The sequence below is a fragment of the Echiichthys vipera genome (genome assembly GCF_963691815.1).
Source record: "Echiichthys vipera genome assembly, chromosome: 3".
Lineage (NCBI taxonomy): Eukaryota > Metazoa > Chordata > Actinopteri > Perciformes > Trachinidae > Echiichthys > Echiichthys vipera.
Genome location: NC_139828.1, coordinates 26,499,353 through 26,525,472, shown reverse-complemented (window position 1 = coordinate 26,525,472; position 26,120 = coordinate 26,499,353). Strand labels below are relative to the sequence as shown.

The window sequence follows — 26,120 nt, the reverse complement described above, 5'->3', positions numbered from 1 at the left end:
ATGGGTGATGAAGAATTACTGAAAATCAAAGATGGATTATCTTCCTTTCAGAAGAGGATGTGGTGGGAAGATCCAAACCCACTCAGGATAACATGCAGGCCGACAGAGGTCAAGAGAATTGATCTGTTTGATGACTCATATAAGTGGAAGTCTAACGAACGCATTAAATAGTTCAGCCCTTTGTAAACAGAGTATCCCTTCATGGGGACAGACACACTGAATCTGCATCTGCTATGCTGTTTTTCTTTTGTTAGTTTGCAGAAGAACGGTGACAAAGCTCTTACAGAATTCTTTACATGTCAGATGTCAACTGTTGAACACTTTCTGTACTTTTCAACATTCTCTTTTTTCTTCCTTTATTTCTTTTCTGCTCATGCTCTCTCTGAATAAGGGTGACAGGCTGACAAGGGCGTTTCTAATTTTACATTAACATAAAAAGGTAAATATCCAGCGTGCTCACAGGGTCTGGTTTGCCATAAATATCACCGTCGGTCTGTCAAATAGAGAGACGGGGCGGCAGCTTGTCCCTGCTCTTCACCAGCAGCTATTATACACCCATTCATCAGATGGGGCCAGGTCCTTTGTGCAAACCTGGACACAGATTAGCTGCTGTCTCTGTGGACCTGTTCATCATCCTCTTCCCACCCTGATGACAAATAAATCTCACAAGAGGTTACGGCTTACCTCGCCTTCTCACTGGCTGATTTTTATAAATGTCTCCAAGCAGTTGTTCACATTTCAGAGCAGATTATACCCTCCCCTGAGAGAGAGTTCATTCTCTGTTATTCTCTTGTCTTTTTGTTCTTTAAAACTGCCCATCACACAATAGACTTTCACTGTATTGGTATCTAAGGAGACAGCACCCTGAACACCACAGTTTATATAGCAGGTGACCATGTTTCACTGATGGCTGCACTATTAAAGATCCCACATACAACTGCTAATTCATTTCTGGTTAATGTGACCTATTTTCCTAAAGTTAATGAGCCGTCCTCATTTACTGAATGACTAGTCACAGACTAACTGCTGCTAAGTGGTATTATAGGAAGTTTCACAATTATAGCTTGCAACACAGTTAGCACCATAATGAAGAAAGTAATGCAGCTTCATTGTCAAGGGTGCACATTTTCAAAGGGACATAATTAACGAGTGAACTACCCATGTTTACCACCCACGCCTCATCATCTATTTTTGTTGCGGCACTAGAGCATGGCGCTCTCCCGACCATCAAGTTTGCTTTGTCCCTGTTCGGTATTTTAGAGAGAGGCACGACAACATGCTATTTGACGTCGCATTGGCAGTTGAATGTGATGTGAATGGTTAGATTAGATGGTATGAAGATGTTCACTGTCATCATTTTGAATGAACTGGTGAATGTGACAAGTAGTGTGAGAGCGCCTTGAGTAGTCAGAAGACTAGAAAGTCCATCCATTTACCGTTACTTAATGCACAATTCCGATTTATTGCTCAAATACAATTTTTATTGTTGCTGTTCACAACAGCTCACACTACTGAAGTGACCTCATGCACAGTTTATCAGTGATGACATCATGACACATTAACGGTGTTTACGGAAGCAAACACACCAACAGCAACCAGTATTGTAGGACTTTATGGCTTAATGCTAAAAACAGTGTGTGAGTCACTGGCCGCCTGCTTCACTGCTGTCCTTAATGTTTGTTTTGATTCTGTTCCTGGCTCCCACCTGTGAGACAATCAACTTCATTAGTCATTCATTTACAAAACAGTGGGTCAGAATGACATCAAAGTCGCATCAAATGTGATCTGGCTGCTCAGATTGTGGTCACATTCAAAAAAATCCGATACGTATCCAATTCAGTATCACATTTCAAAGTGGCTTAATTCTCTCATCCCAATACAGGAAATAACAACGACTTTTCACATTCACCTGCAGCTGGACCGGCTATCAAAGAAACAACAGAGAAAATGATATTACAGAACACACACAGAGGAAGAGTGACTTCATTCTCTGCTCAGGATGCCATTATTCAATTCTATCTTCACAGATAAAATAGTTGTTTGCTGCTGTATTAATGCTCTGAAGGTTGAGTTCAGCCCCTTTAATTGAAAGTACTAGAACGCAGTTGATGAAAGATAGAAAATGCTCTAAATGTATTTCAGTAACCTAACTTTCAATAACCTTGTGTGTCCATCCTCTACACTGACCTCCATTCTTACTTTATATTGCACTGTATGGACGTCACACTACTTCCTGCTGAACATCAATTACTAATTCAAATGAGTTGCATATGAGTCTGTTTCATAGGAAACAGGGGTACGCACTAGTCCCCCTTTTTATAATGAATCATGTACAGCGCTGTAGGTCACATTTGTAATCAAAATTAGATTAAACTTTTTACGGTGCCGTTGATATTCTCTTTTGGAAACAGTAATGAATCACGTTATCTGTCCAATAGGAAGACAAAAACTATGGCTTTCTTTTTTTTCTCTTTGTCTGTTTTTAAAATATATATATATATATATATATATATATATATATATATATATATACATAACCACTGCTTTAAAACTCTCATAATGTAAGACCTTATAATTAGGAGAGAACTTATGGGTCTACTTTTGCGGAGTGACCTGAAGAGACCTTATGATTATTACTGCATATGAAAACACTGAAGAAGTAAGAAGAGGAGAGGTGTTTTGAGGGCTAACCAGCAGGGTCCATTGTCTCCCATTCATTCAAGCTTCTCCCGTTGCGGACCTGACTTCTTACACACTAAAGAGCTGTTAACTCATTAACTGTTTGAAGTCCCATCTGCTGCTAATACAGCATGAAACTGGTGCTGATTATGTACAAATAAGAGCAAATCATAAAAGGTTTTGGAATGATTTTGTGAAAAACCACATTCAGATTCCGAAAGCTATTTTTCTTATTTATTTTTAGAGGTTTATGCAGTTGCTCTATGCAGTTTGCTCACCAGGTGTTGTGTGATTATGAATAAAGTGCTTTTTGAAAAGCTGCCTCAGCAGGGACTCTCCAGAAGCGTCCTCTAGTGTGCCATCTGTTAGCATGTGAACTGAGCGCTGGAACGGAGACTGGCAGGTGGAAAAAATCTTGCCGTTGACTTAATTGGCTGAGACATGAAGACTCCACAGACAGGTAATGCGAGATGATGGTTGAGCTCTTTGCTATGTAAATGTGAACGTTCATGGCAGCAGTATGTCACAGCTGTCACTTAGCCGCTTCAAAAGTTCAGGCTTTAAATGGCGGTTTTACTCTGAGCATGAAATTCTTTAGAGCAGTAAAGTTAGGGAAAGCCAGGGATGTTCCTGAGGAGGAGGAGTTAGATTGTAGACAATAGTCTGTTCTTACATTGTGGTGTGAACTGCATGTAGTGTGAGGAGCATGTTGGTGTATGTTAATGAAATCTGACGGAAAGTCTGTGTGGTGGATCTTTTTCCTCAGGTTGGAGGCAATTGTTGGCCAAGTGTGTCATATTTTTAATTGACTACATGTAATGTGAAAGGTTTTACTGACTATTATGATCTCACCAACTCTCATCGTGTTGGTTATTTATTCCTCCATGGAGATGATGACAAATCCAAAACTCAGATTGTTGTCCGGGTAAATCCCATGCAAACTGAGTGAGCACTGAAGGATCTCAGCAAGGCTGGGGAACGTTTATTGCCGCCGCAATCCTTAAAGCCCCTGAACACCCACACAGGAGTTTTCAGTTAACTAGTTGATTAGACCTCTTCTCAGGACTGTGTGAGTGTGTCTACTGTGTTTGACTGACATCTTCCTGAGTCTCCTGTTAGCTTTGTTTCATCTGTTAAGGCGGGACAAAGGACACCTGTATCATTCTTATTGGTAGATGGACATTTATGACCTCATAAATCCCCATCAAATTCCCATCAAAGCCCCGCCCACCTTCAACCCAAGCAGAGGTCTAATCAGCCAGAAGAACTGAAAACACCTGTTATAAGAGAAGAATTACAGATTCATCCCGCTTTATGATGACCTTTAACTAGACGTCAATAAACATGCAACCGTCCGCAGTAGCTTTGTGAACGTGATGGAAGCAGCTGACAAAACGTCGCTTGGCCCAGAGAATGTCACAGCCTCGCCTCTTATAACCAGACCGCCATCTCCACAGCACCGTTTCAGCTCTCGGAGAGGCAGCATGATTCAGGAGACACTCACCTGCCAGCACCTCGCCAGAGCGCACTGCATTACATTCACTGTGTAACTTCATTAAATCACCTGTAAACAACACCAAACTGTTACAGTGTAACCATAGCTAAGACTTCATAGCTTAAATCCTGACAGAACACCACAGCCTGCATGTTTTTTTCAGTTTAACATTGTTAAAACCAAAACAGCTAATTCTGGTAGGGAGAGCAGCAAGAGTGTGTGTGTGTGTGTGTGTGTGTGTGTGTGTGTGTGTGTGTGTGTGTGTGTGTGTGTGTGTGTGTGTGTGTGTGTGTGTGTGTGTGTGTGTGTGTGTGTGTGTGTGTGTGTGTGTGTGTGTGTGTTGAAACACAAAAAAGACACACTGATATGAAATTATTCAGCCCTAATAAATTCCAATCATTGAATCACTCATCTACTGAAATCCATTTGAATATTTATTAAATGCCTCTCACGGCAAATATTGATGCATGCATGTACAGTGTGTAAGTAATTAATCACAAATATTGTAATAATTAGATTTGGTGCTTGGCAGCCCTAGTTTTTGGTTTGGTTTGTTTGTCAGCAGGATTAATGAAAAACTACTGACTTTTTTTTTGTGAAACCTCGCGCTGTAGATGGTTACCCCTACTAACCACTGCTAATGATGCACTGATTCTGCCACTGTGTCAAACCTGTGTTCCCTGTTCTGCTGCTGTGGAGGTTAAGCTTTTTTTTATTTGTGGAAATATCTTCTACCTTCAGGTTAGATAGAAGACATTGGAATTCGGGATTAGACGTAGACCGCCACAGAGCTTAATCTTGGTCCAGTCAGGGACAGAAGCCTTTCTGGTTTATCAGTTAATTGCATTCATCTAGCTTCCCATGTGTAATTCAGTTCTTAATTAGTTGGCTGGAGTGAAAACCAGCAGGGATAAGTGGGACTGAGAACCAGTGGACCACCCTGCACCTCCTCTGACATTCAACATGCAGTTGTCAGTAACTGTATTTAGTATGTTACGTTATGATGCAGTCTGTGGCCTGCTGCTCAGATCATTTGTGAACGCATGTTTGCATAATTGCTGCATTTGAGAAAACACATACAGAGGTGCTTTTCACAGCAGTTTATGTGATGGAGACTAATATGCGGCCGCTATTAACAACCACAGCTCCTCGAGGACTGCTTTGCACAGCAGCCATTCTCTCCTCAAAATATTCAGAACGACAAAGTCTCATTGATCCAGCTGTACTTTGACTCTGTTTGACTCACAAAAGACACACCTCAATGGTGCCTCAATGACAGTTTTGATCAATAATGAATGTTCTCTTATGTTTCCATAGTTAAACCAACTGTTGTAGATGTGGACATATTTGTGAACAGCATCGGACCAGTGTCATCTATCAATATGGTAAGTCATTCCCTTTAATTACGCTTATGTCTGTACTGTTTTGTTTACACTTTGTATACACACGGCTCTGCACCTGTCTTCGTGGTGGCACAAAGCCAGTGCACTTTGTGACATTGTATTTTTGTCTGACCTTGAAAAGTGCGTCGCCCATACGTTGCTATGAGGAGAGAGGGAGAGTTGCATGCAGCTGAGACAGTGAGATAGTGCTTGGCAGGATGCGTTTATTGAGTCCTGGTGAGAATAGACGTCCAAGGAATAAGTCTGTTCTCAGCACAGCATCATTACCAGTAAGCATTGTGTTATGAACTGAGTTTCCTAACAGTATCTGTCAGCCACATCTGCCTGTAGGTGTTATGAAAGCTTTTGCTTTCAGTCGATAAAGTACCTTTAATCATCTGAAGGCAAGTATGTTTTATACCTTCAGCTTTTAGTTTGATAATCTTTTGAGGTTATCTTCCTTAAACCATCAAAACTACTCAATAACTACTGGTTTAGGCTTATAAAGTGCTGGAATAAGGCCTGAAGCCTCACCCCTTCTACCATCTCGGCTATCTCTTTTGCAAGAGCAGCGCCGTCTCAGACGATGGTGATTGGTGTAAAGAAATGCAAAAAAGCCAGAGCATGTTCCCCTATAACAGAATAACAGCCCGGTGCACTCAGCAGACCATAGTTAAGTACCCAGGAGATATGTCTGGCTTTACGGGACTAGGTAAATGGTGCGCCTCCTGCATGATCTGATCTGTTGAAAAAATGGTTCATATCTTGCTGACGTGACGCATTTGAGTCTTTCTGGATTCTGGTTGAAATGACCTGCTCATGTAACAATTATATTTGGATTCTCATACACTGTGGCTTTAAGATGCATGCATTTAACATTGAGAGATTTTACCTTCATGAGACTGTGTGTATCAAGTGCTGGCAAAGGTTGTGTTTCAGAGGCATGACTTTATATATTCCTGTTTAAATCACTGCAAGAGTTTATGAGCCTGAAGCAAGAGGCTTTAACTTACTGGATGAAGGGAGGGAAGGAAGGGGAGAGGCAGATCAGAGCGGGATGAGGGGGTCTAGGATGGATATAGAAATGGAAGAAAATCACAGAAATAGTTGAGAGATGATAGAGATATTTAGTGTATGTGAAGGATGGTCATGGGGGACTGCTGTGGGTTTTTTACAAAAGGATACAGAGAGTTCTGACATTCAGATGGACAGGCTGAGAGAGGAGAGAAACAGATTTAGGGTCAAGTTGAAAGAACCGCTGAGGCAAATGTATAAAGCAGAGGTTGATTAAATGATGCTGTCCTCTTCGTTGTCAACCATGGATACAGACTGTGCCGTATCCAAACATAAACGTGTCACATTTGCCTTTCTATTCTCTCCTTCTGCACCTGCACTGCTTTCCTCTGTGTGATGAACGAGCAGGAGCATTTTCTTCCCTCTTGTGGAAAATCTTTACAAAGATTTAAGAAAGACGGCGTGCATTCCTTTATTAGTCCCTCAATGGGAAATACAATCCAGAACATGTTCCCCCATAACAGAAAAGAATAATAACGCGGTGCACTCAGCAGACTATAGTCCAGTACTGAGGAGATGGGTCTGGATATGCTGGACTAGGTGTCAGATAACAGCTCGGTGCGCCTCGTGCATGATGAAAAAATAAATAAAATCTCTCTGTTGTCACATTACACACACACACACACACACACACACACTGACTCGAAATACACACATGCACAAACATGGCTACATAAGGTTGGGCAATATAGCCAAAATCTATCCGGATATAGGTCATTTCATATCCTAATAACGACATATATAACAATCTAGCATGTTTTCTGGTAACTTCATTGTAGTCTATATGAAATAACCACACGGTGAAGCCTGTTTTTGTATAGTCCTATGTGCATTCAATACTGAGAAATTAAAAGTGCTGAGCCTTTTCTCATTTTATTAAGAACTTTAGTGCAAAATGAACATAACAGTTTTAAGTGAAATTATAGAGGGAAATGTTAATATTTTTTCCAGCTATACACTGAAATACACAAATAGTCCATCCATCCATCTTCAACCGCTTGTCCCTATCGGGGTCGCGGGGGGGGGCTGGAGCTGATCCCAGCTGACATTGGGCCGGAGGCGGGGTCCACCCTGGACAGGACGCAAGTCTATCGCACGGCACATAGAGACAAACAGAGACAGACAACCATTTACACTCACATTCACACCTACGGACAACACGTGCATGTCTTTGGACTGTGGGAGGAAGCCGGAGAACCCGGAGAGAACCCACACAGACACAGGGAGAACATGCAAACTCCATGCAGAAGGAAAGAACCCCAGCCGGGATTCAAACCAAGAACCCCTCTTGCTGTTAGTTTTTTCTTTGGAGAGCACGCAGCTAGCTGGTTCACCTGCTGCCAGTCTTTGTGTTGAGCCAAGCTAGTTGCCTCCCTGCTACAGCTCCAACAGTGACGTACAGACAGACACTTGTTACATTTCATAGGGCTGAAATGTTCAGGACATCTCACATTCAATTATAGTGCTTAGCTTGCATCAGGCTCAACTGTACTTTTACTCGGGCCAATAACCACACATTGCACCTTTTTAAAGCGGTGTACCCCACTAAAAATTTTCATAGTCGAATCTAATTTGTCACGTCTTTCCTATAGTTCACTGATCGTCAAAAATCAGTTTGTTTTTTTTTGCTCATGAAAAACCCTCTGATCCAGGGTGGCGAGCCATGGACATGAAGCAGGCAATGGCGGGTGCTCGTGAGTCCAGCGCTGCTCGGTCACATCACAGCATCTTATCAAAAGTATTTGTTGCACATAAATGTGTTTTGTTTTTATCTTTCTTTGACAATAGCTGATGGTATATTTAGAACTGTAGTTTCACTTTCACGGCGCTGTGTCAGACTGTGTCGGGTTGAACGCCTATAATGAAAAACAACAAATAGGCAAATATTCAAATGAAATGATGCTGATGATTAAACCGACTGTTGTATTTCTGGTGCCCAGATAGATTTAAAGTCCAGCCAAGATGTGCGATGGTGCTGGATCCTGGATATTACAACTTAGTCTACGAGGGGGAGGGGGTTAATCCTGCACACTAAGGAGATAGATTAAAAGCACATGAGTTATTTTCACATTTTTAGAAACAGTATTTATTAATAGGCTTATAAATAGGCAAATAGGCTATTTCTCATGGTTTATCAGGAGAAACCAAGCATCTATATGTAAAATCCTACAGTCAGCACCCCCAGAGCCAGAATTGAATAATCCATTGTTTCATAATCACATTTTGCGCGTTTTGCGACCGTTCGACTATGAGATTGGCAGTCGAATAAGGCTCCTCGGAGTGACTCGTCGACTATTCAGGGTCACCCCTAATTCTGGGTGATAAATAGTCACAGTTTAAGTTGGGTATAACATACAATTCAGTCTGTTTATGCGCTCTGTCATTTGCATCATCACTGCTGTCATTCACACAACCTGCACACACCCACACAGTCTAATCAGCTAAATTAAGTGAAAACACCTGTGTGCCTGTACCATGGGTGCATGGGGGCTTTACCTTTGTCCTCATTGTTGCCACATGAGTGATTTTTTTGTCTACAGTTGACAGATGTTCAGACCCTTACTTTTCAAAAAAGTAAATGAGCTACTACCTTAAGCAGAAATCAGCCTTTGTCCCTGAACTTCATGCAGCTCTTGAGCTTGCCGAAACACCTGTTGGTTGTACAAGATGATCGCCGCATAAAAGAGCTGACAAACCAACAAACAGCAAATTATATTACCACTTTTGCTTTTGAATGCATTTTTCATAGTCACAGAAAGATGAAACTTCAAGCAAATGTCAGGAGAATTACTTTTACATGCTTGCTTGCTTGTGTCATAAACATTGCGGGCCCTGTATTGTTAGTCCTGTCTCGTACTGTGCTTGGAAATGTCTCAATATTGCTACAACAGTCTTATTTAGGAAATTGTATCCATTTGATGGCAAAGTCCTATTCTTTATATTGGCATTCCTGGAATAGTCAGATAGCATGCACGAGAGCCTGTATTTAAATTTAAATGAGTGCTACTGCATTTTTAGCGCATATTCAGTGCTACTACAGCGAGCACTCCACACCCACTCTGTGTGACAAGCTAATTTTAAGCCCCATTGTCAGAGAAGAATTCATATACAGTATCAGTCATCCTTGTATTGTTTCTAATTACAATGCAGTGTATAATTCTGGGTGTCATCATAACTTTGCCAGGAGACAGATGGTGATTAATTCCCTTCGCTTTAGGAATGAACTCAGAGGAAATTAGGTCATTTTTAAATCAAATGTACAATCAAAGAGAAAAGTATTCTGGAAAAAATAATTAGAAGGAAATTGGGCTTATTTTGTCCATCAGCTCACACGAGGAATTGTACCAGGTCTTTTGACATAAATGAGGCACTGCATGCCCACATACTGAAAGGTTTGACTAAAGTGGCTGCTTGAGTCTGTTGCAGCATCATTCATAGTAAATCCTTGCCTTTTGCACTGTTCTTTAACAAACCGTCACTACTGACTCCATTAACATCCATCCATCCATTCTTTAATCCATTTTGAGACACTTACTGAGGCGAGAATATCTGCACAGAAAAAAGACTTTAGTTGTAGTTTATTGAATTTACTGAGAAAATGCTTGACCTGATAAATTGCCTCTGTCTTTCAAGTCACTCAGAGGTAAGCAAGCCCTTTCAATCAGGGGTTCCTAAACTTCACCAGCTCCCCTGGAGCCAAACTTACAAAAATACATCATGAATTAATGCGAAGTAACCGAAATCCAAGCCACAATCAATGTTATCTCAGCCAGAGAGCGTGAACACATTTTTCAGGTCAAGATTCAGAATGTGAAAGCAATTTTAAACAAACGCAGAAATATTGTACATTTAGCATTTAAAGAAAATCTAATCACAACAGTAGATGTATGGAATAAAGACTGATTTAATGAGATTACATGATGAGTGAAGTATAATTGATTTGTTTTTTCCTATATCTGTTCAACTGATTCTTTTATAGGATCTTATTTATATTATGTATTGTAGACCACTTTCCAAAGCTGGGAAGTTCATGCTGAGCCCCAAATCAAGACACACAGCATACAATTACTATTAAACTAACAAATAGTGGACCAGGTAAATATAGGTAAAAAGTTATTCATACAACTCAGACTTTTCTGCAGAACCCCTTGATTAACAGCATATCCCTGTAAAAAGAAGTTTTAAAACACCAGAGGGGGGGGGGGGGGGGGGGTTGCTTCCATCTGCAGAGCCTCAGTGACTCCCCCACACCTGTGCACAAACGAAATAGCACAGAAGATGTAAAAAAAAATAATAATAAAGGAGGCCAATATGTTGTCGTCACTAAAAATAGATCGGTTTAGTTAGATGTGTCTGCACAAGGGGGTAGAAAACAAACCAAAATTACTGATGAATAGATCTACGTGGTTGCAACAAGGTTGCTGATGATGCCTTAAACAGTAAAACTTTTATAGAACTTTTATATGTGGCCAATTACTAGGGGAACGAGGACAGTTTTACACAGAATCTGGGGAAGAAAAAATGTTTGTTGGTTCGTTGTTCTGTATCTGGTATATTTTGAGAAACAGCAATGACGTTAATAATTCAACATCTAGAATAATGGAGGTTCTGTGCTCTTAACTGGTGCATAAGTTCGTAAGTTCATACAGTATGCGTTATTGTTTCTGTTTTTCATGCCAACGTTACTATTTAAAATGCTAACATTACTTTCTTTTATGCTAACATTAGATTTTTTCATGCTAACATTACTTTCTTTTATGCTAACATTACTTTCTTTAATGACAACATTACTTTTTCATGTTAACATTACTTTCTTTTATGCTAACATTACTTTTTCATGCTAACGTTACTTTCTTTTATGCTAACATTACTTTCTTTAATACTAACAATACTTTTTCCCTGCTGACATTACTTTCTTTTATGCTGACATAACTTTTTTTCATGCTAACATTACTTGTGTGAGGGAACGCTTTCTTAGCACCTGTAGAGCTAACTCTGTGTAGTCACAGTTAGCATCATCATTGCTACCAGTTGCAGTTTCTCACTGGAATGCCATTGCTGTGCCCAAATCGCGTATTGCAGTTAGTGTACTGACATTCCTACACTGTTTGTCCTACTGTTTGTCAAGTGTACTGACACGATCAGTACACTTGATTCCCCCAATAAGTGCTTTCTGAAATCACACAATGCTGCCCCGCGCTTACTGCAAATGACGATCGTATCTCTTCTTCTGTTTATTATTCCAAAAGCTTTTCCAACAACTCTTCTGACTTAACACACCGCCAAAAATCCTTGTGAACCTCTTTTTACATTTACAAAGTCGATCTAGTTGTTGCCGCTCTGTTGCGCTGTTGTCCCGCCATTTTCCAGTTTAAATTAAGTCCAGTCTCCTCCGCTATATAGACAAAATGGCAGCGATTGAGGGTGTTGAGTGTCCATCGAACCACACTCAACGGTGAAGCCGTTTTTGAGTGCGCAATAGGATAAATGCAGTACACTGCATTTTACCGACTTCCAGCATGAGCATGTGTGCGCACTATACTGCCATTCATTAGGCACAGTGATGGTTGAGCACACCATGAATGACCCATTCATAGGAAACAATACACTGCGCTATGTCTTAATAAGCAAAAAAGAATATGTTAAGTTGGAGAGGGCAGCCTCTTTGTAATTATAAAGAAGATATTTTTATACTCGAGAGTCATGCACTGTCCAAGGCAGCCTGGTGTAATAAAGGAATTCCTGCCAAACCAAAAGCTGGTGCCAGTGGGGTCCCTGATGCTATTCTCACTCTGTGGAGAGAGCTGCCCACTCGCAGGCTATCACACACACACACACACACACACACACACACACACACACACACACACACACACACACACACACACACACACACACACACACACACACACACACACACACACACACACACACAGTGAAATACAATATTCATGCCAGTTCATTTACAACTGCGTAAGCGAGCTGCTGGCAGGACTTCTGCAACATCTTTGGTACTGGTTTTCTTAAGCTCACAGCGCAATATTAATTTTAATATTCCTCAAATTTGCATCTTACTTTAATTGGCTCATACCTACTGTGATAGAAAACTGCCTTGGAAATGTGGTATTCACATTGTTTGCTATTATCTACAGTGGGTAGGTCAGCTGGTTCAATTTAGTTACAAGATGGCTCAGATACAAATAGAAAAGTATATTATCACCTAATTAGTGGTGCATCTAATTTTTTCCCAATTTTTTATGGTTGGAAGATTTAGGTAATGAAGACATTAGCATGAGGATCATATAATGAAGCTCTTGGTAGCACCACAAGCAGAAGCGATCTCAGTGGAATATTAATATGCTGCTATTGTGGTTCAGTCACCATGTAATGACCTGATAAAAATATCTTTCCTGGTTTACTAATTTTCCTGACTTTTATGGTACCTGTGTGACCACAGTATTGAACATCTTCACTTCGTTCTCCTGTTGTTACCAGACGGTACCTGATCTGCAGAAGCATGGGTTTGAACTGCTTGGGATTCTGTTTTGATTCAGATCAAGACATGAAAAATGAGCAAACATGCTGTATTACTAGTGCTCCACGACCTGCTATCAAAGCCAAGACCAGGTCCAGATGAGTCAAGATTTAGTCCATCGAGTCTTGTTCAACACCATAATAGGTCTTTCCAATGCGAATGTATAAAGGAGTTAGTATGGCTCTACGTATAAGCAAGTTTGGTCTATCTGAAGAATTTAGGCAACATTCTGTTAAACTGATCCTGAATCAGCAGAAAGGAATCACTTGATCAGCCGAGTCCAAGACAAGTGCAAGACTTTTTAAAAAAGTGCACTTGAGACCTGAGGTTACCTCAGAAAAGTGCACATGAGACCTGAGGTTACCTCGAAAAAGTGCACATGAGACCTGAGGTTACCTCGCTGAAGAGTCGCTGCTCCTAACCTTTCCATTACTCCCTGCAATATTTATAACTGGTCTGCTGTCAAAAAACGCAGAAAATGATTGTTGTCTTGTTTTGTAGATTGCATTGTATTTCTTGTGACTAATTAAAAGTCAACTCCTGTTTTTCCTGTTGCATTGGCAGTAAGTTAATATAGTATTTTTCCTGGGAATGTTGCCACAGACACCCAGTCCGTAATACTGCAAATTTACAAATATTGCAATACTTTCAACATTGGGACACAGACTTAATCATCGTGTTTCCCCATTCAGCAATAGATACAGTAGTGAAGGAGTAGTATTTATTTAAATGAAAATCTTCAAGACTATTACTTCTGCATGGTGCCATATGGTAACAAAGCCTTTCGTTGCACTTCCCTGATATTTACATATAAACTCACTGATTAGCATTTCCATAGAAGATGGGCCATTGTTCAATCAATTATGTACTTGGATGAGGTCATGGTCCTCTTACTCAGAACTCTTTCTCACACTGAGGGGGGTTATTTTCATTTCTTTTCTGCATCCTTGATAAAGATTTATTGTATTAAGTATACCTGAACTAGTACCTGATCAGGACTTGCACTTATTGCAAAGCTCACGAGCAACATTTGAATATCTCCACACAAACATGATATAACACATTGTAGTGCTGTATATCCTAGAGCTAGACTGATATATGTGCAGATTTTATTGCAGTAATCTCTGAATTGCCATATACAGCAGCTAAAGTAACAAGAATGCTGTACAGAAATGCCAAATATATGGTTGAGCTCATTTAGAAACAGTGTCTCCATTACATCATTTGTCCACAAGTTCTTTGTGAACAAATGTTTTTTATCTTCTCTGAGGAGTTCATTTTATTATTATTTTATTATCTGATATATATTCAGGATCAGTTGCACTGTAGTTCTTTCTTTGCTATTCACACGGCACCCTGTACACCCAGAAACATTCTAACTTTGAGAAGCTACCTCATCAGTTTTATGTAACATGAATCATTTGAGTTTATAAAATGTATGTAAAGACAAAAACACCCCCACACTGCTGTCGCTGTCCCAGCTAGAGCAGCTTGAGTATTGTTATCCCGCACCTGCCAAGAATGTATGGATGTGTGCAACTCCTAATGATCGAGAAGAAACTTGTTCCCAGCAATGATACACTTCAAGACATTAGTAGACTGAAAGTCGAAGGGCCAGTATCATGAAAGCAGCAGTAAAACTAACAAAGACAAAGGGTTTCTCATTTACAGTCGCAGCATGGAAATTACATTTTAATTTCTCCTTGATGGCCTGAAATGTCAACAAATGTTTTAACAAAATTGGACTGCTACTTTAACCTTTAAACCGTAGAAAAACAAGCACCCAATATCTGTGAGGGAGCCCTTTATAATTTTGATTTGTATCTCACTCAGCCATCTTGGCAGTTACAGGGTAGGCAAATGATGTTGGGGGTCGATTAAATTAATTGAACTGTGAAACATAAATAATGCACTTTAACAAGCGTTGGGTAACATTAAGATCTTGAGGGCAGTGGAGCATGTTGTTAACAAAACTCCTCCATCTTTTCATTTATTTTCTATAAGCTTGAGCCCTTCCCAGCATGCACGAGTGAGAGGTTGGGTACACCCTATAGGCAATTTAAAGTTTCCATTTCACCTGACCTGCTACATGTCATGGTGTCAATGTGAGAGCAAACCCGTGCAGATATGGTTTGTTAGCGCTAATTATTTTTATTAAAAGTGAAGTTTTGGCCACATTTAGTATTTGACCTTGCAGATGAAACAATCAAAAAAAGATCCATACAGTATGCAGGTTGTGTCATTCATAAATAAAATAAAATTGAAGAAAAAAGTAACCTCTGTCACAAAAGAAATGCACCTGTGCTCATTGAAAAAATGGGCTTTGTTGCATCGAAGTTATGGAGATTGCCCACCCTGACATACTGTACGCGTGCACTTGACTAAAACTCCAAACAGCAGCTCACACCAGGTGGAGGATGAAAGTCTCCTTGCTCTGAATGACCTTTAACTGCCTCTAATGAGGTCGCAAAGAGAGATCTCAAGCCAACAAAGGAACATGACAAGATGTCTCAAGGCACAGGACAGATTCAGTATGTACTGTATGCCTTTTGCTGCATAATCATAAAGTGCCAGCTTCACACTTGAGACATCTGCTCTGCCCTAGTTTACAGTATCTGGTGCAGTGACCAGTATTGAGCTCTGGGAAGTAAACTGTCTTACTTTAACCCCCCAGATTTTTTCTCAAGAAAATCTATATCTGGCCAGGATGTAAAAATGTGGACGTTGTGACTACATGGTTTCTACCTTGAACTGGAGTGGAACAATCAGAACAATCATAGCAGAAGAATGATAATAGAATAGTGGCAGTAGAAGAAATACTTTTCAGCTCATTTAGAAAGGGCTGAAGAACTGGAAAAAACATTTTTTAATTTTTTTATTTGAGTCCTTGGGTCCACTGTAATATTAGACTTGTGGTTCAACTGCAAAATCTTATTTTGAAAAACAAGGGAATACAAGAAAGAAGAAATTTTTTGTTTATCATGTTTTCACCAATAGCTTGTTCATGAACCCGGCCGGAAAGCCTTAACATGTAATCTAGGTTTCTGAGTCAATGAACCATTTTAAAAAACATTATTCCATGCAGAGGGAACCTTAGTAATGGGGTGTTATTTTACAAGTATGCCTGCAATCTGCAAACACAGAATGTGATGATGTATCCATCCAGCTCAGACAACAGAGTTGACCAAGGTTCATCCATAAAAATCTTAAACAAATATTAATAAGGCCTTATTTGCATAAAGGGACAGGAAGGTCAGTGGAATAAGCCTCCACTCTCTTTTCACAGAAATGATAGCTGCAGTCGGCACAGAGCGGTGGTGTCACCATGGTAGGTGGCTTCAGCAGGCTTCTTCACATCTCAGCTGTTTATTCGATCCTGAGCCATTCGTCAGTCTGGTCACAGACGGATTAGTATTCAGGTTATTTTAAACATTAAGTAAACGGTGGCAGAGTAATTCCCCACATATCAGTAATGAGTAATATCCCCATTTGTCCACATGATTTTAAAATTGATGGGGAAATATTCCATTATAAGAGTAAATCTTTTCAGCGTGACCCAACTTAACACCTTTTTAGACAGGAGAGCATGATGAATGATGGAATTAAATATTTCACTTAGTTTCCACACTGAATCACTTCGGGCAGAGGGCAGAAAGAGAGTTTTGGGTTCATGGTTGAAAAGTAGAAAACCAAAGGATTGAAATAACCAGTGAAGGAAGTTTACATAACAAAGACAAGCAGTTCAAGCTGGTGAGGCTGTGGACAAAAAGACTTCATATATTATTTGTTTTAAATGTAAAAAAAAAAAAAAAAAAAAGGTTTATTCATTTAATACACTGTTCACTTCAATAGGCCCATGACCAGGGGTGCTGGAAGTCAGTCAGGGTTGTGGGTGCTATATATAATGAGGTTGTACTAAATGCTGAGTGACATTAATGGTTTTTGCTTTAAAGTGTAATTCCGGAGCAAAATCATCCCATGGTCTTTTTCGGCATTTATATACATCAAAATAGCTATTGAGACAGTTTTTTCATGTATAAACTATTAATGGAGAAATCCAGGAGAGTGGCTAATACTGATTAGCTGGGGGAAGTACGGTAAAGGCATTAAGACAGCTTTTTTAACCACTAACACTGCTCAATATAACACCAAAGCTCTGCAGTAGCATGAGAAGAGTCCTTACACATAAAATGAAGCACCAACAATGTAGTTAGTGAACCCAGAGTTTATTAAAAGGATGTTTTGAAAGACTTACCTATTGACCTCGGTACCAGCTCCTCTCATAGTAAAGTCCATTCAAGTCAATTACCAAATGCAATCCAAAAGGAAGGAGCCCATTGATGCTTCGTTGTGAGTAAAACCATGGAGCTAACTTCCTCTGTTTCATTATCTTCTTTTCTTTTTTTAAAGGACCAACAGAGTCGAGTGTTATTCATAGTGAGCCTGCAACACTGTCAACAAGATGATCAATTTCAGAGAAACTAACGTTAGTGCAGGAATCTTGAATATTAGGATGAGGCATTAAATTAAATGCAGATGGAATAGATTCCTTAAATTTAGTTACAGCACTATCAGATAAACATCTACTGTAGAAACTTTTGCCCAGAGGTGAGTAGTCATGTAATATGAATTCAAAAGTAAATAATGGTCTGATAAAATAGGATTATGTGGAAAGACTATTAAGTCATTGATTTCCACACCATAAGACAAAACAAGGCCGAGCGTGTGATTACAACAGTGAGTAGGTTTATGTATACTCTGACTAAAACCAATCAAATCTAATAGAGAGATAAACGCAATACTAAGGCTATTATTAACAACGTCCACATGAATATTAAAATCTCCTACGATTACTTTATCAGTTTAAGGTTTATTTAAGGACTACATTTGACAGAAACTCTGAGCATTCAGATAGAAATTCAGATTACAGACCAGGAGCACGGTACACTATAACAAATATAATTGGCTGCACAGTTTTCCAGGTTGAATGTAAAAGACTAAGAACAAGACTTTCAAATGAATTATAATTTAGTTTAGGTTTAGGGTTTATTAATAGGCCTGAGTCATAAATAGCTGCAATGCCTCCTCCTCGACCACTGCCTCTAGGAATATGAGTATTAATATGACTGGGAGGAGTGGATTAATTTAGGCTAACATATTCCTTATGACACAGCCAGGTTTCAGTCAGACAGAGTAAATCAATATTGTTATCAAATCATTTACTAATACAGCTTTAGATGACAGAGATCTGATGTTTAAAAGTCCACATTTTCCAATTTTGTTGCATTATCGCAGATTTGGTGTAAATTTGTAACCAGCTTTTCTGTATAGCTCCTCTTTTGTTAACTTCTGATAAATTCATTTACATGATCGGGGGCAAACCGCTAACAAACTCGGCCAAGTTCTTAGATATGAGAGCGGCTCCATTGAAAGTTGGATGAATACCATCTCTCCTAATAAGACTGCCAATTATCTATGAAGCCCACATCATTTACTGAAGACATCAGGTGAACCGACCTTGGGAGTTATAAGCTGAGCGAGACGTTTCAAGTGAGTAAATGTGTCTCAGTGTGTCTCCAGCACACCTAATTGCGGAAGAAACTGTGTAGAATAATTAATCAAAACAACCCGTCTGATGAGCACAGAAGCTTGGGTGCTTCTGTGGTTATTTTACAACAGTTGGCTGCTGGTTGCACTTAATGTAACCAGCTGATCTGCTGTGCTTAATTGTGGCCTGACCGTGCACAACATCACTCCAGTTAGAGCCTGCAGATAGAATGGATACCTGCTGCTTTCAGATGGCTGTAAAGAGAGTCACAGTGTAAGGAAAAGGCCTTCTGTATAGTAATAAGGTTCCATTATTCAGAGCACCGCATTCTGCGAGCATCAGAGCACACTCATGGCACACAGCAGCAGAACGCCAAGCACTGTGAATGTTTTAACTTCATTACTTCAATAAAGAAATAGAAAGCTTTATTTCTTCAAACAATGCTCTTATTTTAGTGTGGATTCAGATTGGATTTGTAAACTATCCAAACTCAGCCCACACTCAGTTTTACACAAGTCTGCGCCCATGAGTGTACTTCTGATCTTTGATAAACATTATACTGTAAGGAACAACAGAAAAAGTTACTTATCGTGTTATCTCCAGAAAATGAGTATTGTTTTTATGGGATCATAAAATAATGAACTTATTACAAGGATAATGAGATAATTCAAGATTCAAGATTCAAGAAGCTTTATTCATCCCGAGGGAAATTATTGTGCAACAGTTTCAATACAAAGATGGGAAAGGGTCAGAGTGACAATAAGCTAACATAAATCAAATCAAAATAAATCAAACAACTAACTAATGCCACAGACATTGTGGTTAAACTTTGGTATATACAATATACAACAATACGCACCGTGCAGTTTAGCAGCATATTGAAATAGAATAAGTACAAACTAAATAAGTGATAATTAACTTGTTATCTTGAGATAATGAGATAATTCACTTATTATGAGATGAGATAATTAACTTTTTATCTTGAGATAATGAGATTATTTACTTATCACGTGATAATGAGATAATTCACTCATTATCTTGACATAATGAGATGATTAACTTGTTATCACAAGACAATGAGATAATTAACTTGTTATCTCAAGATAATCAAGATTTATTTAGCTTGATCGCTAACTGGACTATAAGTTGAAAGTTTATTTCAAAGACTTGTGTCTTGTAACTGTTTAACAAGTTTGAATTTGTGCAAGCATCTTCATGTGAATCTTTTTTTTCCTTTTTTTTCAAAAAGTATGTGGACATTTTGGCTTTTCCCTTTAGAATCAGATATTAGTTGCATAAAATAACGAGTTTTTGCCATACGCAACTCCTTGGTTACTTTATGTTTTAACCCTTTGGCAGTGTGTCTTAGTGAATTTTTCTTACTAATGACTGTTTAAGTTCAAGATGTATTTTCTTCATTAGTTTGTGAATATCCTTATTAAGCCATGGTAACGTTCTGCAACACCATGGCTGTTTCAGTTCCTGAGTGTATTTCTGCATCAGATCACTAATTGTTTTCGTCATTGTGTCACAACAGGTGTTGACGTTGAGATTGCATAACATCATCCCAAGTAGTATTCCGCAATTCATTTTCAAATTGAGTTGTTTTGTTTATGGGAATACCTGCAAACTCTGGTTTACCATTGCATCAGGATTTTAGACATTTTTGGGTTCGTTTTCTAACAATCAATACCATATTGTGGTCAGAGAGACATGTGATAACACTGTATGTCTTTGTCACTCAGTTCTATTAGTGAAGACCAAATCAATAAGGGTTTGAGTGATTTTAGTAAGTCTCGTCGGTCCTTTGATTATTTGATCAAAATGATGCTTTGAATAGATAAGTTGTAGTTTTTGCCTGCTGCCTTTGTCCTACCAATTGAGATTATAGTCTCCAAAGAATATAGTTTCACAGCTACAATTTAGTTGTTTAAGTAGTTAGTCTGGATCCTGGTAAAATGAGGCGCCATGTGAGGGAGGATTAATTAGGGTTACAATATTGAATTTCATTTTTGCTGATAGCACCACATTAATGACAATACACTCTAAAGGTGTGTCCACCCCCATTTTCTTCTTGTCATGTGTTGATATGAGCGAGATGTTAAACCAGAGTTGACAGTATGGAGATTATTTGTTCTGTACTACAGTTTGAAGGAATTTATCATGTGGTTTCTATTGCTACTCTATAGCCGTAACTTTGATTTTTCCCTGAGTATATACAGTACAGTACCTCTAGATGAGCAAGCTTAATATAGCAGCTCCTCTGTGGTGGTTGAAGTGAAAGACCCAATTTCTTCACAGCATAGCCTGAGTGGCTGAAAGCAGCTAAAAGCAGCAGGGAGGGGAAGTGAGATCAATACTCTTCCAGCATAGGCAAAATGTCCTTTCTAATGTGAAATCATAAGAGATTACAAAGCTGGAAATGTTGGTTTGTTCGCCTCTTAACCTCAATCTGCATCTCACTGTGTCCAGATGTGGTTGCTTCAGCACATGTGAGTTATATTTAGTTGATTTGCAGCATTTTTACCCCACTGGTCATTAAATCCTGGATAATGTTTAGTATTTTTCAAATCCACTGAGCTCTGCAAAATTAAAGGTCATAGGCACCCAGTGGTTCTCTTGATTATAGCTTTCTTTTCTAATTGGTGAGCTATTTAAACTGGTGTAGAGACTGGGTAATAGGTCAAATGCATTTCAGACGGTTGTAGCCATAGGAAACAGTGTGGTCTGCTGAAGGAGTGCAGACTATTATTACTTTCATCATACTGTATGTCTTTATCTGTATTGTCGGACCCTAAGAACTTAACTGCAGCTTTTCAGCTTTGTCTGAGTAAGCATGTGCCCCACTGAGCTTGCACAGCCGCATCTCTGTTTAAAGCCAGTTAGATCACAAAGTAGGGACTAGTCAGTGAATGTAAGGCAGCCTTATGTGGTTCTTTTAATCACAGCCCAGTTACATTTCAAAACAAATGAAAGTAGTCTGTGACAAGTCTGTCAGGTTAATTTTGGGTTTGGTGTGTCTTTGTCCATTTCTTGTTGGGATTGTTTGTCCATGGTTATTTGTAGAATAGAGAATATGATCATTGGAAAATTACAAAAAAAATGTGTTACAAAAAAACAAAACAAATTAAAGTGTGGCAGATGTGAGTCACCTTACTACTGTGTGTATATGTCTATTTAATTTCACACAAAAAAACATTGAGTTTTGTAGTTTTACCATCCGCAACAGAAGACTGTTACGTATCATTTCACAGAAGTAGCTTCTGTGCTAACTGGCAACATAACTGGACCTCTAGAATGGCCAAAGAGCTACACACTGGCGATTAATCTACAGCATGAGGCACACAATGCCTTCCTACGTCACTGATGTGTGTTTACCTAAAGACTTATTGATGATTTCAGAGTCATATCATGTGTCTGCATCAGTTACAACCATATCTGTGTGGAGTACGTTTACTCCTGGAAAATGTGTAAGGCCAACATGTATTGGCTTTTCACTGTTATACTTTGCACATCAAGGTGCTAAAATCAATCAAGTAACAGGAACTGACACACCTGAGGATATACTGCCTGCATAGGGTAACACCATGTACACGATGCAACACGATCAAAATCAATCAGAATTGATTGAGAAAAGACAAAGGCATTACAGTAAATACAGAACCTCAAAAAAAGGCAGATTAGCTTTGATACAAAAAAGAAAAGAAAAAAGAGTCTGATTTGAATTGATTTAAATGTCTGTTAATGACTAAAAAATGAAAAACTGGATTGGGTCGCAGCCGAGTGTGAAACGGCTGGGATGAGGATCAGCACCTCAAAATCTGAGGCCATGGCTCTCAGCAGGAAACCGGTGGATTGCAAGAGTCCAAGCACCTCGGGATCATGTTCGCGAGTGAGGGGACAATGGAGCGTGAGTTTGGCCGGAGAATCGGAGCAGCGGGGGACGGTATTATATATATAGATATATCTACTGCACCGTTGGTCATGAAAGCTGGGTCATGACCGAAAGAACGAGGTTGCGGGTACAAGCGGCCGAAATGGGTTTTCTCAGGAGGGTGGCTGGAGTCTCCCTTAGAGATAGGGTGAGAAATTCAGCCATCCGTGAGGAACTCAGACTAGAGCCGCTGCTCCTTTGCATTGAAAGTGGCCAGTTGAGGTGGTTTGGGCATCTAGCAAGGATGCCCCCTGGGCGCCTCCCTAGGGAGGTGTTCCAGGCACGTCCAGCTGGGAGGAGGCCTCGGGGAAGACCCAGGACTAGGTGGAGAAATTATATCTCCACACTGGCCTGGGAATGCCTCGAGATCCCCCAATTAGAGCTGGTTAATGGGGGCTTGGAAAGGGAAGTTTGGGGTCCTGTGCTAGAGTTGCTGCCCCCGCGACCCAACCTCCGGATAAGCAGTTGAAGATGAGTGAGGATGAGTGAGAATAGCAGTGTTGGAAAAGTGATGAGTCCCCAGATTTAATACTTTGTGGAGGCACCTTTTACTTTAATAACAGTCTTAACAGTCAGTCTGTTTGGATCTGTCTCTACCAGCTTTGTGCACTTAGACTGGGGAATGTTTCCCCATTCTTCCTGCAGAACTGTTTGAGTTCAGTCAAATTCTGTGGTGAGCGGTGATGGACTGCACTCTTCAAGTCCATCATCAAGTGTCTAACAGAGGGACGCAGGTTTTGCACTAGAATTTGGGTGCACTTGGCAGCACCCATTTTCCCTTCAATCCTGACCAACTGCCCAGTCCCTGCTGAAGAGAAACAAGCCCACAACATAATGCTGCCACCACCAGGCTTCAAAGTAGGGATGGTTTGTTTTGGGTGGTGTGCTGTGTTTGGTTTCAGCCAAACAGAGCACTTGGAGTTCAGCCCAAAAAGTTCAATTTTGGTCTCATCTGACCATATAACCTTTTGCCACATGGCATCAGAATCTCCGATATGTTTTTGGTTTTTTTTTTCAGAAGAAGCATCTTTCTTGCCACCCTGCCATACATGCAGATCGGCCATTCTCTGCCATTAAGACTTGTAATTTCTTAAAGGTCACATGGGCCTCTTGGTAGCTTCCCTGATCAATCTTTTCCTGGCTCAGTCTCCAGTTTTGAGGGGTGACCAGATCTAGGCCAGGTCTGGGTGGTGCCATATGCCTTCCACTTCTGGATAATACTCTGAACGGTACTCAGAGGGAGAGTTAAAGCCTTTGAAATCTTTTTATATCCTTCTCCCAACTTGTGCCTATCCACAACTTTATCCCGGACCCCTTTTGAAAGCATCTTTCCAACCATGGTGAATTATTATTTGTGTTACCATGCAAAAACACCACAGTTGATGTCAGGTGGAGGGCAATTAACTTGGTGTGTAATCTGGGAGGTGATTGGTCATACCTGAGAGTGTGTATAATGGTTATCTAAAGGGACTCACCACTTCACCAACCCTGCTATTCTCGTGTTTCATTTTTTATTATTTTTCAGAAATTAAAAAAAAAAGAAAATTAACTCGTAAGGCAAAAAACATTCAAATGTTTATTTTTTTCATGTAGTATCATTTCAGGCTGTAAAACAAAAAAGTGGCAATTTCAAAAGGGTATCATGTCTTTGTATAGGCACTGTAAAAGTAAAGAAACTTGAACTTTTCATGCTTTGTAATTCCTTGTCTGTCCACCAGTCGTCCCTTTGGGAACATATCCAGTAAAATCCGGTGTATGTAAAATATTTTTTAGCCATGCGTCCACAACGTGAAACCTAAACTATCTCAACAACAATTGCATTGATTGATATTTGCCTTACCCTTTTTTTAACCAGAAATATTCCCATTGAGATTTAAGATCTATTTTATTACACTTTCTACATACATTCATGGTCCCCAGAGGATTTAATCCCCTGCCTTTTACTCTAGTTCCTCCAGCAGGTCAAAAAAATGTATCCAGTGAAATATGTAACATCTATTTGATGGTTCCAAATTTGTTTGAATTTGTTTATGGCTCCCTGAAGATGTATCCTACTGACTTTGGTGAATCCCTATGAGGTTCTGTGTGAAATGTATCAACAACTCTTGAATGTATATCCCAGACATTTGTTACATACAATCAAAAAAACACTTTGGCGATACCTTAACTTTTCATCTCACTTCACCATTTGATCAAAATTTGGTTTTAAAGTTGCAATCCGTAAGCTTCTGGGACCTTATCTCCCAGAGTTCCTTTGGAAACCCAACAGTGTCGACTCTAGGACGTCAGTAGATTGGCCGCTCTAGCCTGCGCAATGCAGCATGGTGCCTTCATATGCTCCCCCAGTGTTTCCCACAGAACAGGTAACAACGTGCGGTGCAGGGCCGTACGGAGACCTTTTGAGGGGCAGGGGCTCTGACCTCTCCCCTGTACAGGCTCTGACAACAAATATGTGAACTGCTTTTATCTGGATCATAATATGCAAATATACATAACTATATGTCCATGGGCATAGTAAAGATATGTCTCGTTTTTAAACTTCAATGTTTCTTTGAACTGAATAATCACAATCGCATTTGAAGTTCATAGCTTGAAGGGGCTGACATTTACGTGATTAGGACTATTATCTATTAGCCTACACTCAGTCCCTTTGATCTGCAGAAATACCTTTTTATTTGACTGAAATATCTTTTTGGCACCATGACGGAAATGACAGACCTTTTCTTTTGCTTTATTATCGTATTTGTTTGGACAATTTTTAACCAGGCCAGGTGCCTGACAACAATAACAGTAACAACCATAACAATACTGCAGCTAGACCAGAAGGGGACCACAAGACCTTATGCGACGCATTTGATTCAGCGCAGGAAAGTCCCCACAGACTGATCGTATTTCTTGGCAAAGCTGCGAAAAGTCCTTGTAACAAGTGCTTTCATTAGTGGGTCATATGATCAACCACCATTGTTTTGACTCACTCTTAACAGACAAATAACAAGATGAAAATCTTACGGACTACAACTTTAAGACCAAACATTTCCATCGGCCTCAGCTGTATTTTGTGTTTTTGTAGCAAATCTTAGCATGCACACTAAGGGAAGATGGTGGACATGCTAAATGTCAACATGCTAGCATTTTCTTTGGAGCATGATAAAAATGCTTACCTTAGCATTTAGCTCAAAGCAGCACAGTGCCAAAATACACCCTCATAGAGCAGCTCCTACAGTATGGTTGGAGACTCTCACATAGCTGTAACTTTAAACTCCATCAGCAATCTGATTGTGAGAGTGCATACTCTCCAGTGCTGAAAAGCAACTGGCATATGCATTAACTTTTCATTAACTGCAACACATTTTCCATACAACACTTTTTGATTTTTGATTCTTTATCAAACAAATATCCACAAAAACTAACTTGCTGTTGAGGTGCTGACCAGAACTAAAAACCAGAGGCTTCCTCCCAGGTGCCCAGCAGCC

At 39.7% G+C, this 26,120-nt stretch overlaps 1 protein-coding gene across 1 annotated transcript in view; it reads left to right on the top strand.

Annotated features, from left to right (window-relative positions):
* gabrg3 (gamma-aminobutyric acid type A receptor subunit gamma3) overlaps positions 1-26,120 on the top strand; it is a gene marked incomplete at both ends in the record, with an annotated part of 62,952 nt that overhangs the window by 11,450 nt on the left and 25,382 nt on the right. Inside the window, one exon of the mRNA XM_083911202.1 lies at positions 5,492-5,559. Within this exon, the coding sequence (XP_083767328.1) occupies positions 5,492-5,559 (68 nt within the window). The remainder of the gene's footprint in view (positions 1-5,491; positions 5,560-26,120) is intronic.